The following is a 15966-nucleotide window of genomic DNA, read 5'->3' as shown; positions in this document are numbered from 1 at the left end:
CCCTGCTCAGGTAGCTTGGGATCACCCTCACCATTACTAGCCCAATAACTAGCTTGCTCTGCAGGTATATCTTCATTAAAGGGACCTCTTCGCATTCTCCCATGAGTCCCTTAAGCAGCACTTTGGCATCCACTCTGTTTCCAAGAAGAAAATCTCCATTTCCTTCCATAAGCAAAATTTGAAACCGGAGCTTCATGCCCAGAGGTAGGGACACTACCACCGCACCACAAGACTGCCTCAAAGTGAAATTTAGTTTATTATTTGAAGTATAATCCACCTGTTAATTTATGTTTAATTTACGTTGATTTTAATATGTGCTAAAGTAATAGTTACAAAAAGTGAAATCTTGTTGGTAATTTCTTCCTTGGAGGTCATTTGGTAAATTTTGTTGTTTGTTTCATGGTTCCCCATGGTGATCACAACACACTTCATTCAACAATGCTTAATTTTTTCAAGAAATTTTACAGTGAGACTGTAAAAGGCAGAAGTTCACTTCAATTCAAGTGGTTTGTAAGATTTCCTTCTGCAAGGACTTCTGTAGAGGAATGGGGAATCACTGACAGGAACTTCTGGATTTCCACTTTAACTGCACATGCAGTATCACCGTGTATTGACAGTGAATGCTGACAGTTTTTCTGACAGCTGCAAAATACAAGCCATTATCTAGTCATTATCACATTGCTGTTTGTGGAAGCTTGCAGTGCACAAATCAATTGCCACATTTCCTACATCACAAGCGACTACACTTCAGAAAGTACTTCATTGACTGTGAAGCACTTTGGTCCATCCTAGAATCATGAAAGGCACAAAATAATTGCATCTTGTTCTTCCTTTCAATAATACTGCTGTCTTAGGAGATACTGAGCTGGCGCTCAGAATATTTGTCATAAGAGCTCTGACTGAAACCATTTCCATTATGGAACTGAAGTTCACAATGATGCTTTTGAAAATTGAAAAGCGATTATTGTACATACAGAGATTCTTTGTATAATTGGAATCCACATGCCAACCCAATGATGATGCTTGGAATCCATGAGTGGTGAGCATTCCATGTTCTTTTCTAGATATAGACAAATCTTTTCATTTTTAAAATTAGTTTCATTTCACTTGAATAATAGCAGTTGTGGAACTGGTGTAATCAGCAAATTTGCTCTTTTCAGAATTTGCTGTAACACTAAAGTCTTTAAGAATCTATTGTGGAATTGTACGCCAATTCAACAAAGGAAGCTAATCCCAGTTTAGAGCCAAATTGATGATGATAATATGACACACTAATGTTCAATTTATTGCAGAAGTGAATGGAAACTTTAAACTAAGTGAGTTCATGTTATCTCAAATAAATTTTTTAAATAAAAGAAAATTTGATCCTAAATTATCAAAAGTTAGGTAGTTCAAGTGATTAAGAAAGCTGTAAGTAAGTTTTATTGAGGTGTGTAAGTATTGTTCAGTAGGTAGATTGCTTTTGCTGTGTTAAGCTGCAGTGCATGCTGCCTTGTAAATACAAAGCTGATTATTCAGGTTGTGATAATTAAGTAGACAATCATCTTGTCCTGCACTACATAAGGTAGTACTTTAAAAAAATAATTAGTTGCACACCAAACTACATCCTGTTCAGTCTTTGATATCTTTGGGGTGGGCTAAGAGATAAATTGGCTTAGCCAATTCCTGGTGGTGACCATGCCTTAGCTGAGTTAGTTTATAGAACATGACTTGAGAGACAATTATATACCCCAGACATAACCCTAAATTTTTAATATTCCTATATTTTTGCCAGTCACCCTATAACAAAAATACAGATACACAAAGCTATCTCTGGCTGTCTCCCATATGCTTTGTGTTGGGAGAAGCAGAAGTATAGTCTTCAGTTATCTACTATGTTTCACAAATTTTACTTCCCTGGAGCCTTTTGCATGTCTTTTGCTGTCAGAATAAATATGGATTAGAAAGGTCAAACACCTTAGTTCATTCTCCACATAGGCACTGTGTACTCCTAAGTGCAACATCTATTTTTTTAAACAATTTCAGTTTAAACGATTTAAACAATTAAACAGTTTTCACACTCACAATTCAACCGAGGTATCTGTTCCATATATTGATTACTCCGATGTCTTCTGTGGTTATACTTGAGATAATGCAAAAGGAACATGCATTTCATCCATAAAATGCATGACCTGCAGCTGCTAGATATACCACATATGAAAGAATACCCATCATATTGATAAACACAACATTCACAAAAATAATATTTTTGAATAAATTGACTTGTCGGTTGCCAAACAGAAAGCATTATCCAAATGAATTGGTACCTATACAATTTTAAATGAAAGGTCTATCAACTTACCAAATAAAATTGACGTATTTAAACAATGGAACATGGAAGAATCAGAGTTCTTTCTCCCTTTCAGAAAAATGTTGGTGCTGTTTCTACCCCACCATCTCCACTGGTGAGGACAGTGAGTAATACACCCATACAGATTTTAAAATTCCAGTTTCAGTCTCCATTCTGTGCTGAGTCGGCCAAAAAGGGAATCATCCATATTTTAATTTAGTCAGAAGAATTGATTTGCTTCAACATTTGTTTTATGGTCATTTACACAAGGAATAAGTCAGTAAACTGAGCCTGTAGGATAACTTAAATACGGAAATCTTTTCCTGTTTCTGTACCTTCACATTGGATCTTGAGATAAAATGAAGTGTTCAAAAGAAAGGTTTTTTGTGTCATTTCAATCTTTGGTTAGTTATTATTGATAGTAACATTTATGAAATTTGATAAATTCATTACATCCAATGTGAAGAAATGATCGCATGCTAATTATTTGTCGTTTTAGCCTGAATCATATGTTCGCTATCTTTCTGCCTATCAAAAAGATCAGGAGTTATGGTGGGCATTCTTAATACTTTTGATCAATTGCTCAGTTATGCAGGGAACATTGTTGACCCTGGAGCACATTCTTCCCATTCAGTACGTGTTTCAAATGGAAAGTTTTGGCTAATAAGGAACATATGTTCGTCTATGGAAACTAATCTTCCATGAACACCGGTAATGAAGGCTGAGAGAATTGTACCTTTATTTTAATTGGGGACACCATCTTTTACATGCAATTTACAGCACAGAAACAGGCCAATGAGTCCAATTGGTTTCTGTGTGATTTTAAGCTCCACGTGATGCTTCTCCTAGCCCACTTCATCTAACCCTACTTGCATAAGTATCTTATTTACTGACCTTTAAGTTTTTATTGGCTGTTTTTGAATTAGTTGTTATACAAGAATGGGAAAGATGATTTATTACACCCAATGGGTGTTAGGGTTTCAAATGGGAGCTGTTTCTTCGCTAAGAACAAAATGGTGGACTTCAGGAATTATATCTGTGAAAACTAGGCAGAGTTGTTCATAAATTATCCAATAAGGGGCTTCTTTTAATGTTAATATCTGCAGACTGATATGTGATTTTAATCATTGTCATTTGTGAAAATAGTCTTATTGGAATACATATGAAATATAACAATTATATTCTCTACTTAGGAGTACAGACTTTTTTGCTTGACTGCATCAGTAATAGCTCAGAAAGATAAATGACTCCATTCTGGCTGTGAGTCTTGGTGAAAATGCAACACTTTCATGGGCGTAACATTTCATCCTAACACAATTGAAGACTGCATGCTGTGTACCACAAAACAGGAAAATACTTGTCGGGTTTATCAATAGAAACTATTCCATTAGGAGAATCTGAAAACAACATAGGCAAAAGGTATATTAACCCTTTGTGTACTCTTGCCACTTCTCATATATATATTCTGCTGTTTGTTTTATTTGTTTTTGCTTCTGTAACTCATTTTTTAATTGTAAATAAATGCAGACCTCATCAAACTTGCAGTTTCGATTGTGATATTTTCTATCTTACTGGTTGAGATATTCTCCAGTAAACAGCTCATCATAAGACAAAAAAAAGCATTCATTGTTAAATGTGAACTTTAATAGTTTGGCAGAAAATAAAGGATGAGAGTCTCGGGTTTGTAAGTGATATCTTCTGCTCATTGAACTTGTTGTCACGTCACATCAGAGGAAAAAAAATATGGAGAAAACCACTGATGTAACATTACTACTAATAGGTCCTCTTGCGAATGTCAGTTTGCTTCTCGGTCAGTATAATGATCTGAAAATGGCAAATTTCCATGAAGGAATTAAAATATCCTTTTAAGATTTTTTAATGGGCAATAACCCTCAACATTGGTTGAATATCCTAAATTGAAAGCATCCTCATATCCTGATATGATTTTAAATTTAATTTAGTAACAAAGTGCAGCAATAATAATATAGAAATGTACATAAGTTAACATTTGGAATAAGCCTATACTACATCACAGTGCTCAGAAAATGTCAAAATATTATTGGAAATCTTGATGTGTTAGAATCCTTAAATCCCTGAAATTATGAATAAAGGTGAAATTTGTAGTGCTTTATTTTCAGTTTTTTTTTTGATGCTGGCAATGATGGACAGCCAACAGATAGCAAACTACCAAATGAATCATGTGATTTAAAATGAAATGTTAACGTAGCATGTGATTTGAATTGTAATGTCAGGTTTTTATTTCATTGTATAATAGAGAAGTATTGCCTCTGCCTATGATCTCAAATAACAAATTAGCTTTATTATAGTTTAAATTAAATCTGAAAAACAGTTAAACAGCCTGAATGTGTGATACCTTGTGTTATTTTGTAATACTATCATACTCAATTACAAAAATTATTAAGACGTGCATATTAGTAAAAATAGCATCCGAGTCATTGAGAAAATATATAATACACATGGCAAAATATTTGCTATGCTAATTAATCATTACTTAGTTTTAAAGATAATCTGCAAATTTTATTGCCTTGTTAAAGAAAAAGGAATTTTACCTTCCTTGAACCAATTCAATTTCTTTGCGAAAAATTTGGGTATCTCTGTACATGTAAATGGAGAAAAAATGTTGCCTATGGCTGTAAGGTAATATAGTTCTGTGCAAGTAAGAGGAATTACAGTTCCAGATACAATAATTTGAAGCTGTTGCATTCCTGTACTCACATACATATAGATATTGTTTTCTAAAAGTAGCATGTTGCACCCAAGAGGAAATGTTTGAGGTGTCTTTGCCATAGAACAAAGGTTTATTTTTCTATGAAACTGATTAACTCACTTGTGTGTTCCAACTACAGAGATCATATGCACAAACTAGAATGTGTACCCTGTACTTAACATGCATTTAATAAAAAAGGAGTAGCTAAATCTGACATCTTAACAGCAATGAAAAATTAGCTGCAGATTTGGGGGAAAGAAGGAATGTGTTTATGTTTCATTCAGCAAATGACACAAAACGTGCTAAGGACATAACCTCTACTGAGGCTATCAAGGCAACTGATACTGCCAAATTCTGACAATAAGACTGAAAGAAAAGTATTTTCATTTTGAACTATTAGATTAACAAATGACATTAACAAATTAACAAAGCTCAATGTAACTTCCTTGGTGGAATTTAAGTCCTGCATAATGCATATACCATTGTATATTATAGCACTCAGGTGAGTACAATTCTTTTCCCTAGAATACAGAGTTGTCTTTAAAAATCTGCTGCTGGAGATCTGTGTCTTGTCTTTTGTTTTTTCTAACCCTCTAGTCAGGTCAGCTTTTACCTTCCAGTTTAAACCTAGATCAGAAAACTGAAATTCTCCCTTCTCTTGTGGATGCACAGACCTTGGGTTGCAGTAGACTCAACCCCCTAGTATAAAAAGCTCATAAGGCAGAAATGACTTTCAAATTTGAAAATTTGGCTCTCCAAGGATATGGAAGAGTTGGGAAATTTAAAAAGGGTCATATAGATAAATAGTTGGTGAAAGGAGGCAAAGTCTGTTTGAGACTGGGTACACAGCAGATTGTCAGATCTAAAGCAGCTTAAATCTTATGTCTTTCTTTGATGTTATAATGACAATAAGATGAAAATATTATTGTTAACAGCCCTTCCAGGGGATGAGTAATAAAAATAGATGAATTATTGGAATTTCACCTATAGATTATTTGGGATAGTCAGAAATCACTCTGATTCAATCCTTGCCCATGTACGACTAGCATTGCAATTATAACCATTATCGTAAAGTCGGCCAGAAAAGTGCTAGGCGCAACCTGTCTAAAAGCTGAATAATGTAGGCGGCGGAACCGTCCTCAGAGAAATTGATTGTGAAGTTATAATCTCACTATTTTGAAGAAAGAACAATCAATAATACGTACTGTCGATCGCTGGGAGTTCTCGATTGACAGATTTAGTACAGACGAGATGAATGTGATAAAAGGAAAGCAGACCTAAATCGCAGAGAAATAAGTGCTGATTGTATGACAAGTGCTCCTAAGGACATTGCGCTGAATTTAAACGCGCGCTGCAAAACAAAACAAGAAACTAACACCATGGGGTATTTTTATGTATTGCACGGATTATAATAAATAAGGAGACTTTTTAGACTTTTGTGAAATGCAATTTAACAAGTAACAGCTATTAGGACAAATGTTACAAACTTTGTATTTCTTTCACCTGCAGTTCATCTGTTCGGTTGTTACATAAATAATTTTTTTATAAATATCTCTCTTTTATAAACATATAAATAGTTTAAACATAAATACATTTATGCAGAAATGAAATGATCAATTTATAGTAGCGGCAGTTTACAGGGCATTAGTTCCTACAAAACTTTCCTTCGCGTTTCTTTCCAGTAAAGACGCTGGTGATGTGGTTGGTCGTACCGGGAGTAATGGCATCGTTTTCTTATTAAACGGTACTTTTAGGGAGACAATAAGATACACAAGTGGTTTTCGGAGCCCATCATCAACGCGGTGTCCTGTGAATAGAAATGAATTGTCAGTGTGGCAGGGAGCGAATGTCCGACGCAAGCTTCGGCCCGATTTTTAACCCTGTGTAATTGAATGGGGTTCAAAAGATCAATGTATCCCAACCTTGTATGGATGAAAATACCGAGCAAAACACGCATTTTAAATTACACTCGGATACAATCTATATGTAATATTTTGGAAACTTAACACAAGCTATTGAAAACATTGTCGAAAACTGTCGCAATGTAACTAAAACGCTTTACGTTTCTAAGTTGCAACCATAGTTTAAGTCATTTGAATCTGAACAAATCTGGGATGTCTTCCTCCTGAACGGAGTCGTGTGTAGCTGTGGCTGCTGTATCCGTGTAGCAGACATCAGCAGTGAATATTTTATGGGTCACAAAAGGCGGCGACGAGAGGAAGTTTTTCAAAAATGTTTTGAGTTAAATTGCCTGCTAAATAAATCAAGCAATCTGGTACATTTTGTTTGTAGCGGGTACTCACCGTCGCTAGGTGTCGTAGATCTAACAGCCCAGGCCGCTCATCGCTCCTATTCTGTCCAGTTTGCGCCCGAAACAGCCCTTGGACGATCCTTTCTTATTGATTCCTCGGAACTTCCTGGGGTTGTTGTAGTCGTTGAAAAGCCGAGCCCAGGTGCCCTTTGATCTGGTGTTGAGGCTGAGGTCTCGTAAAAACCGGGCCTTGGGATTCCCAGCTGCATGGACAGCCCCTTCTTCAGAAGACAGGTACTCAGAAAATTCTTCATCTAATAAACGTGCAAGATTCTGTAAAGGGAAGCGGAAGTAGACAATCACAGCACATCAGAATCTATGTAAAGTAGCTCAATGTCATTGTTTACCATTATAAACATGAGAAATGCTTTTCCAGTAATGTATTTCAACCTTGCATTTTTAAGGCCACCGTATTTTTACCTGAATTTGTCACCAAATAGTAGGAATGGAACGTGAGATCACAGAATATCAACTGAACTGAATGCGCTGCGTTCATTAATATGTCATTGTAATGTTAAAAAAAGCTATAGCAGTTACAGAAGGGATTAATAAACGAAGAGGGAATGCACCTGTTTTAAAAACAAATTATATTCATTTCAGATTTATAGTTTCTTTGTAAATATGAAGTTTATTAGTTGATTTAACGCGAATCATGCAAAATGTTAATTGCACTGACATTCAGGTTTAAAAGGCAGCAAAGCGGTCCGATAAATTTCTGACAGTTACGCAGTTACTCATCTTAGCCGGATTAGTGGTGTGGAGTTAGGTTACACAAAACTATGGATGGTCCTCAATACGGATCGCCCTTGTCTAGTTATCCTAACAATTGTCATCAACTTACTTGTTGTGAGCGAAACATGGGGCTTGCACTCGTCCTTGTGGTCAAGAGAGCGAGGAATAGTCCAGAAACCAAAATCCAGGAGATGCTCATTCTCGTTTGATAAGGTGGCCAATTCTACACTTGGCTGCAATAAAGTTAAAGTTCGTTGGTTAGGGTTAGAGTTCTGTCTGCCTCGAGATCAAGAGTGGTCTGCTGCTTTCTCCGCTGCTTTTCAATCATTTTATAATGTGAAATGACGTCACCACACGTCTCTTTTTTTCTGGAACTTGCTAAGAACAATCAGAGGAAGGAAACTCCAGCCTTCTCTTCTGCCTTTACTGCTTTTAGATCATTTTTTCCCCTGCTGCTTCACTGCAAACTGCTGGTTTTAAAAATTGCAAGCTCTGATGGTTCTCCAACAGTGGGTCTATCAGTAAAATAATTAAATCTTGGCATTCAGCCAGTGGAAATATTGGTAATTTTATAAGAAGGAATGGATGGATGGATTGATAAACCACTCATCCAGATATAAAACGGCATTATGCATGGATAGAATTTTATTTTAATTGTGCTTTTCTCCCATTCCCTCAGCAAGCTATACTCACTCCCCATATATGAAGCAGAAGTTCCTCATTTGTAGTTACCATGTCCATATTGAGTTTCTCATATCTTCGCACGGGGAGAGCTGGAGAGATCGTTGGGTGGCTTTGACTGGTGCAGTGAATCAGAAATGCACAAGTTCCTTTTACAGCGTTATTGTCTGATTTCTATTTCTACGCCACAGTTACTCAGAAGCGGCGAGAACAATGTGGAAGAACTGCACAAAACAATTCTGGTTGAAAACTATTAGCATTTTTTTATCCGGGGACGTTTGGTGCTGCAAACTATATTCTTTGAACAATTACCATTAGAAACACTCACCTAAATTAATAGTGGCGTATAATGCCATTAGAAGTGCATTTTATTTTAATTATAGAAATAATCCTTTGGTGTATATTAATGCATTAAATGTAGCACTGAGCTCAAATTTGCAGTTTAGACATGAAAACACGGAGAGCAGTCTGGGTGCACGTCGATACAAAAAAACTTCTTAAATATTTTCACTTTTTACAAAATTAACAACGTACACAACCGGCAACTGAGCTGAATATTTTTGATTGCAAATGTATTATTGCACACTTCAATATCTTATTACTAAAACTGGAAGTAATCCATCATATCTCGAAGATGTCCTGCTTCAGTGGAAGAGTTCGCTTTATTCGTTAATTTCGCAAAGCTTAGAATTTGAGAAGACAAAACTATACAATTCAGTTTCATACAGCTGTAGGGATATGAAATTTTACAGAACAATCATGCAGATATATATTTTCAATATATGTTGCCAGAGATAAGTTAATATGATGCAGCACTGCAAATCCTTGTAACAGATAATGCTACATTTACGAGTATTTGGGGTCTTGCACTTGGGTCAATTCCTTGCTTCAGCCCCAACAGAACAACTTTCTGAGAATTGGGCGCGTCTGTTGTTGTAACTCGTATGTAAGTTAATGCATCTCATTTATTAAAGCAACAATAATTCTATGTAGATGTTTGCAAAATATCATTTAATAATGGGAAATAAACGCTTGTCCGTTTTAATTGCATAAACACCGTCTCTATATAAAGTGCCCCCTGTCAATTAAAATGTAAGATTAGTAGAATCTAATTCAGCTCCATTGTTCCAGCGCGAAAGCTTATAGAGCTAAAAGATTTGTTCAGTCTTTGATAAATCGCCATGTATCAGATATTCCAAACCGCATTCATAAGAGTATAACACACGTGACAGATTTTGAAGAATGGCACAAGTTTTATTTAGGACATGTGAGTGTGTCAGAAGAATTTATGTGAACTATGGCTCTACATATTCTAGGATCCAAATATCGAACATTCATTCTTCGTCAAACTCTTGGAGAGGCGCGAAAATTCAGGGCCGTTGCATTAATTGGCATAACAGAGTTTTTGCCAAAGATTCTCCACGGGAAGAATGCCACATTTATATTCAATCAACCTGTGAATGGAACTGATATTGTCTCCGACCTGAGCTGAATGGGGATATGGGCAAGTGTTTATATGGATCATATTTGTAGGACAGCCTGGATGGCTCAGATGAACTTTTCCTGTCTGTCGTCGTTCATATGTTCTTCATTAAGCTTTTACAAGAACTGTAACTTTGATGTTTCACAATATTTTCGATAAGTTTTCTGTTTTGTTTAAAGAGTCCGCAGGAACTCCGGACTAGTTGTACAAGGGGCTATCCCTGGTCTGTCTATAATTTGTGTTTATGTTTGTGTGTGCGCTTGGAGGGTGGGGGGAGGAGAGTCAGGCTCTAAATTGGGGGTATCCAAGCTGCAACCCACAGGCCACGTAGCCCACCTCACACCCCAACCTCCCCCGCCCCTAGCCCTGGCAATGTTTAGTCCAGAATGGACCGTTTAAATTTTGTGGGCATAGGGCTTTGGGAAGGGTTGTCTCATTGCAGTTCTCTCCTTGGAATACGGCTAAACCGGACACCAACATTTCTTCGTATGAACAATTTAACTTATTTAGAGGCTCGATCGTAAGTACCGAATGTGGCCAAATCTCTGGTCAAACTGGTAATGTTGGGATCATTTTTCATGTTAGGAAGTGCAGAAACAGTTGACCACGAATAAAGGCATGACTAGATTATCAATACGGGTGCAATCCAACTTCTGCAAACTGCCAGTAAAATGATTACTTTGGCATCGTAGCTGGGATATTCAATCCGATGTGAACAAAAACGCATTTCACACAAAGATTTTACAAAATCTCTTTTGTGCTATTATGAAAAGATTTGAGTATTTTTAAATGTGCCTAGAATCAAAATCTGAACGAATGGGAATGACCTGTTCTACAGGCTTAGATCAAGATTTTCTCTGCACTTGCAATGCTTCTTCTGCATTGGATTTCCATGTTGGGAGTCCATTGTAATAAATGTCGCAGTCTTTACAATTTCTTACTGGTTTATATTTTCACTTGCTTTTCTTATTTGATTTCCTTTCCTGCATCATTGTACTATCAATTGATTTCCCCTGATCTTAAACTCGTTTCCACTGAAACCTTAATCCATTGGTCATCTCCGGGCTTGCTGTCCATGATGGCCTCCACGAAAGGTAGACTTCACCTCACAAAGCTCTGTTCCCTGTTCTTCTTTCAGTTTAGTATACTGTATTCACTCTACACTGGGGAGACCAAGTGCAGAAGAGGTGACTGCTTTGAGGAATATCTCCTTTCAATCAGCAACTGCTCCCACGCTGACCTTTGTCCTCGGCCTCCTGCAGTGTTCCAATGAAGCTCAACGTAAGTCTCAAGGAACAGCATTTCATCTTTCCATTGGGCACTTCACAGCCTTCCAGACCTAACACTGAGTTCAATCGTTTCAGACCTTAACCTTTGCCCCCATTTTCTTTCCTTTTCCTTTGCTTGAATTGGTTTTACTCTTTTTCTTTTGGACAACAGCTGGACGTCACTCTGCCATTTACATTCCTCTAGATACATCTTTCGTTTCTTGTCCCATTCCCACCCCCTTCGGCCCTGCACTACCCTCCCTTTTGTCATTTAATCTCTCCCGCCTTCCACTCCACAGACCTTCCCTTTTGTTGTTTTTCCATCCACGGCCCCTGCCCCTCACCCCCACGTTCACTTGCATAAAACCTGTTACATCTCCAACTTTTCCCAGTTCTGACGAAAGGTCATTGACTTGAAACGTTAACTCAGTTTCGCTCTCCACAGATGCTGCCAGACCTGCTGAGGATTTCCAGCATTTTCTGTTTTTATTTCGGTTCCCTGCACTCCCTTTTGCTCCACTATCACTCCTGTCCTTACACATATTAGTTCTCCCGAAGTACTTGTCTTTACAAATCGCTCCTGCAACCTCCAAAATGTGCCCTCCATTCTTCAGTGGCAAAGCTGCCTAAACTCTCAAACCATCTCCCTAAAACCTTTCTACCTTGCAACATCGTTGTTCATGTTCAAAAGTCATCGCAAAACCTACTTCTGCTACCATGTTTTCCCTCACCCCCGACATGCTGCGACTGTTTGAACTGCGTTTTGCCTCTCTGAGAGACCAAAGGGTTGGATACCACTTTGAGAGTATTGTACAAATGCAGATCTCCACTCTAGTACCAGCGGATGGTTGATGGTTGTCGACAACGAGATGTAACAAATACGGTCCCTTTCTCCCTCTAAACTGAGTTAAGTAATCCGCATAGAGTGGATAATGCCTCGCTTGTAATTAAAATGTTTATTCCCCCAAACACGATGGTGAAATGCAAAAAAAAACCTTACCTGTGATATTGTAAGTAAACAGTGAGATTTGTTAAGGATAAGCGTCAACAACTACCCTCGGGTATCTAACCATGCATGAGTTCATTGAAACACAAGGAATTATCACATTAAATGCCGATTCTTTGAGAGAATCAAGGCACGGTAACCAATTGGGCTTCCGTCAGGTTGCATTGTAGAAAATCTAATTAGCTCGGTACTTTAAAAACATTTACGCTAAGTCCCACAATATTTTAAGTTACATATAATAAAAATGTAGCGTCTCATCTTTTCCATTTTATGCTTATATTTTATTAACAATTTATGATTTTTCACGCATGGTATTTCTTTCTCGTGTTCGGTTCCTCGTGTTTTTTTTGTGTTCTCTGGCCAACACAGATCCACTTGATGGAAGTAGTCACCAAGAGAGAACATTATTTATTGCTTTGCAAGGAAGTGGCGTACCATCTCCTCTTCGATTAAACTCTTCGTGGACATTTGAAGTAACGTTGTGGTTGAATGGCACAATCAAAGGAAGGAAGTTGTCATTGCAAAATTTAGTTCATGCCGAATTAAAAATATTGCATAAACTTCTCTATGTGAAGCATCAGATGATCCTTGTACATATATGTGATTCTAAATGTTCCATTTGGTTCAGTTCCTTTGTTCCTTATTTGCTTATTTTCATCGTTACATACCGGAGGTAATGCGCTTCGAACCGTCAACTTCACCTGCTTACCTCTAAAGAACAAATCAATACATTTATATCTTTTATTAAATCGGGACAAATCCTTCCCTAGAGAAGATCCGATTATAAGGCTGTAGGACAACATAGCCCAACACTCTGTATATCAAATGCGGTCGACTTCCAATAGACCAGCGAAATTGCCCCAAGTGTTGCACAGCTAATTCCCTCTTATGGATTTCACCAAGTCATACAAACATGAATAGAAAAACCCCTGAGGACACGCAGTGGATTCGATCGCGGCTCAACTTGGTTTCTTATATTTTAAAATAAATGCATTTTTATCATTGTTTATTTTGTCAGGAATTGCATCTTCTTAAAAACGCACAGAATAGTTATAAAATAATGTTTTCATACGTAACTTTTTATTTAGTTTAAGATTACTAAGGCAGGCCGTTGTTATGTCATCCAATTTGTCGTTAAAACATTTATTTTGTTCACGCTTCATGGCAAAGTAAAAGGACCCTGATTTCAGTTACATTGCAGCCAGGTAGTAAAGTGGATTATGATAGTTTTGGCGGATCGTGTATGCGTGCATTATCGAATGGCAACCCGAATTAAACATAAAAGATTCCGCAGTATTGGCATCGACAATACATGGTCGCATTTCCAACAGTTGTATAGAGGAGCTGTCCTGGGGAATGTACTACGATATGTCCCATTCGATATTATTAATGTAACAATCAGTTGAGGATAATGTCACACTGTCGATTCGTTGTATATATGAAATTTATCTATGTATTAGGGAATTTAAATCAAATGCGAAACTGGGAACATCAAAAACCTAAATACAGCATCCATCCGCATGGCGATCTCGCGGCATTATTGCCATTTTTATGTATGATCATTTCGCAGATTTTACCCAACAGAATAATAATCAATGACACTGAACATGCCAGTCGCTTAGAGATGTATTAAAAGCATTCCCAATTCAATATTTCCCAGGAACTGATTTGTTTAAACAAAATAGGAAACTGACCAAGTTAGGAGTTTTGATATGAAAACGGTTGTGTAGAATAGTGTAGGTTATATTGGTATCATACCAAATTATGGACGCGTTAATATTCGGATTATTTGGAGCTACGAGGAAAATTTGTGTTTAGCGGAATTGACAGCGGTTTTCATTCTAATATTTAACTATCTCTAAAAATAAAGGAGGAAATCGCTGCAACTACGTCAAGGAAAGCAGACTGATGTCAGCTTTGTTGTGTTTTCCTGTATTACGAGGTACCATTTTTCACTTCTAAATCATTTGTTAATTTTAATGCAGACGCATCCTATCGTCGGCTGCTTTGTTGTCTGAGTAGTTGCTGTCCAAGGTGGTGACAGTGATTGATAGTGGTCAAAAACAGGCAGCTGTTTCAATAAAGCAGCAAAATTCGACATTTTAACTTGTTTTTAAAGATGAACCTTGCAAAGGAGCGGAAGAATGCACATGTTAAAAGACGATGCATGTTTTCGATGTAAGGGATGACAATAGAGGGACTGCAAGACTAGCTGCAGGTTCTGGGGCCACTAAACACCATCACGAGGGATAGAACAGAACACTTCTCCCACAATGCACAGCGCCGGGCCCCCTGGCTTCCGGGGGGAAGATGACCCGGAAGTAGTTCTCTGGTGCACAGCTCTCGAGCGGCTCCAGCAACGGTTTAAAGAGAAAGTTCATCAGCATTTGTCAGCCTTTACCCCTGTAAGTTAGAGGAGTTGGGAGTGGGTGTTTTGTTCAATACATTGTAATGATGGCTAAGTTTGGAAGGGAAAAACATGTTTGAGTCGCACCGAGTCTGAAGCTGTTTATTTTGTGGCCTTTCTGGCTAAGTGAGCGCATTGCATCAATGGCCTTAAATTGGTAAAATACACTGTCTCCAATTCCTTATCTTGTGCCTGGACACGGCCTTGCTGGGGGGCCCAATGCTAGGCTCTCAATATGAGAGTCCTTCCTTGTGCATTGGGATCTAGACTGAATTGTTCTGCGTGCGCAGTAGGGGACGATTTCTTTTTTCTCCATTTGACAGATTCCTAGGCTGCTTGCAGCTTTTTCTACTCCGATGAGCCCGTTCCACATTTTTCTTTGTGGAATGTGAGAGGTTGTAGCCTATATTTAATTATTTGAGGGGCGGCCTTTGAGAAGATGGCGGTGAGCCACTGGCTCGAACCACTGTGTGGTGTGGAGCTGCAGGCAAGGGAGTTTCAGGATTTTGACTCAGTGATGGTAAAAGAATGGTGATATTGTTCCAAGTCAAGATGGTGAGTGACTTGGAAAGGAACTTGCAGGTGGTTATATTCCCAAAATCTGCTGCCCTTGCTCTCCTAGGTGGTAGAGATCACCAGTTTGGAAGGTGCTGTCGAAAGAGACATTGCAAGTATTTGCAGTGCATCTTGGAGATGGTATACACTGCTGCTACTGTGCATTAAGGGCGGAGGGAGTGAATATTTACGGTGGTGGATGGGATTTTGATCAAATGAGCTGCTTTGTCCTGGATGGTGTTAAGCTTCTTGTGTTCTTGGAGCTGCACTGATCTAGGCAAGTGAAGAGTATTCCGTCACATTCCTGACTTGTGCCTTGTAGATGGTGGACAGGCTTTGGGGAGTCAGGAGTTGAGTTACTTGCTGTAGAATTCCCAGCCTCTGACCTGCTCTTGTAGCCACAGTATTTATGTGGCTGGTCCAGATCAGTTTCTGGTCAATGGTAACCCCTAGGTTGTTGATGGGG

General features: G+C 38.0%; 2 protein-coding genes across 3 annotated transcripts in view; one reads left to right on the top strand and one right to left on the bottom strand.

The window, feature by feature from the left end:
• Positions 1-6524: 6524 nt before the first annotated feature.
• Positions 6525-8402, bottom strand: LOC144693835 (C-type natriuretic peptide 2-like). The gene is made up of 3 exons (XM_078563913.1): positions 8210-8402; positions 7361-7641; positions 6525-6864 (listed from the first exon to the last, which is right to left on the bottom strand). The coding sequence occupies exons 1-2, from the start codon at positions 8297-8299 to the stop codon at positions 7381-7383; spliced, it is 351 nt and encodes a 116-aa protein (XP_078420039.1). The 5' UTR covers positions 8300-8402; the 3' UTR covers positions 6525-6864; positions 7361-7380.
• Positions 8403-14830: 6428 nt separating this feature from the next.
• The window catches only part of dis3l2 (DIS3 like 3'-5' exoribonuclease 2), a 297452-nt gene continuing 296316 nt past the window's right edge, over positions 14831-15966 (top strand). The window contains exon 1 of one of the 2 annotated variants that reach the window (XM_078563912.1): positions 14831-14943. The gene's annotated coding sequence lies outside the window, so the exon portion shown is untranslated. The remainder of the gene's footprint in view (positions 14944-15966) is intronic. The other variant, XM_078563911.1, reaches the window with a different exon arrangement.

The sequence above is a fragment of the Cetorhinus maximus genome, chromosome 19 (genome assembly GCF_964194155.1).
Source record: "Cetorhinus maximus chromosome 19, sCetMax3.hap1.1, whole genome shotgun sequence".
NCBI classification, from domain to species: domain Eukaryota; kingdom Metazoa; phylum Chordata; class Chondrichthyes; order Lamniformes; family Cetorhinidae; genus Cetorhinus; species Cetorhinus maximus.
The sequence above is the reverse complement of the archived record's forward strand: the minus strand, read 5'-3'. Positions and strand labels throughout refer to the sequence as shown.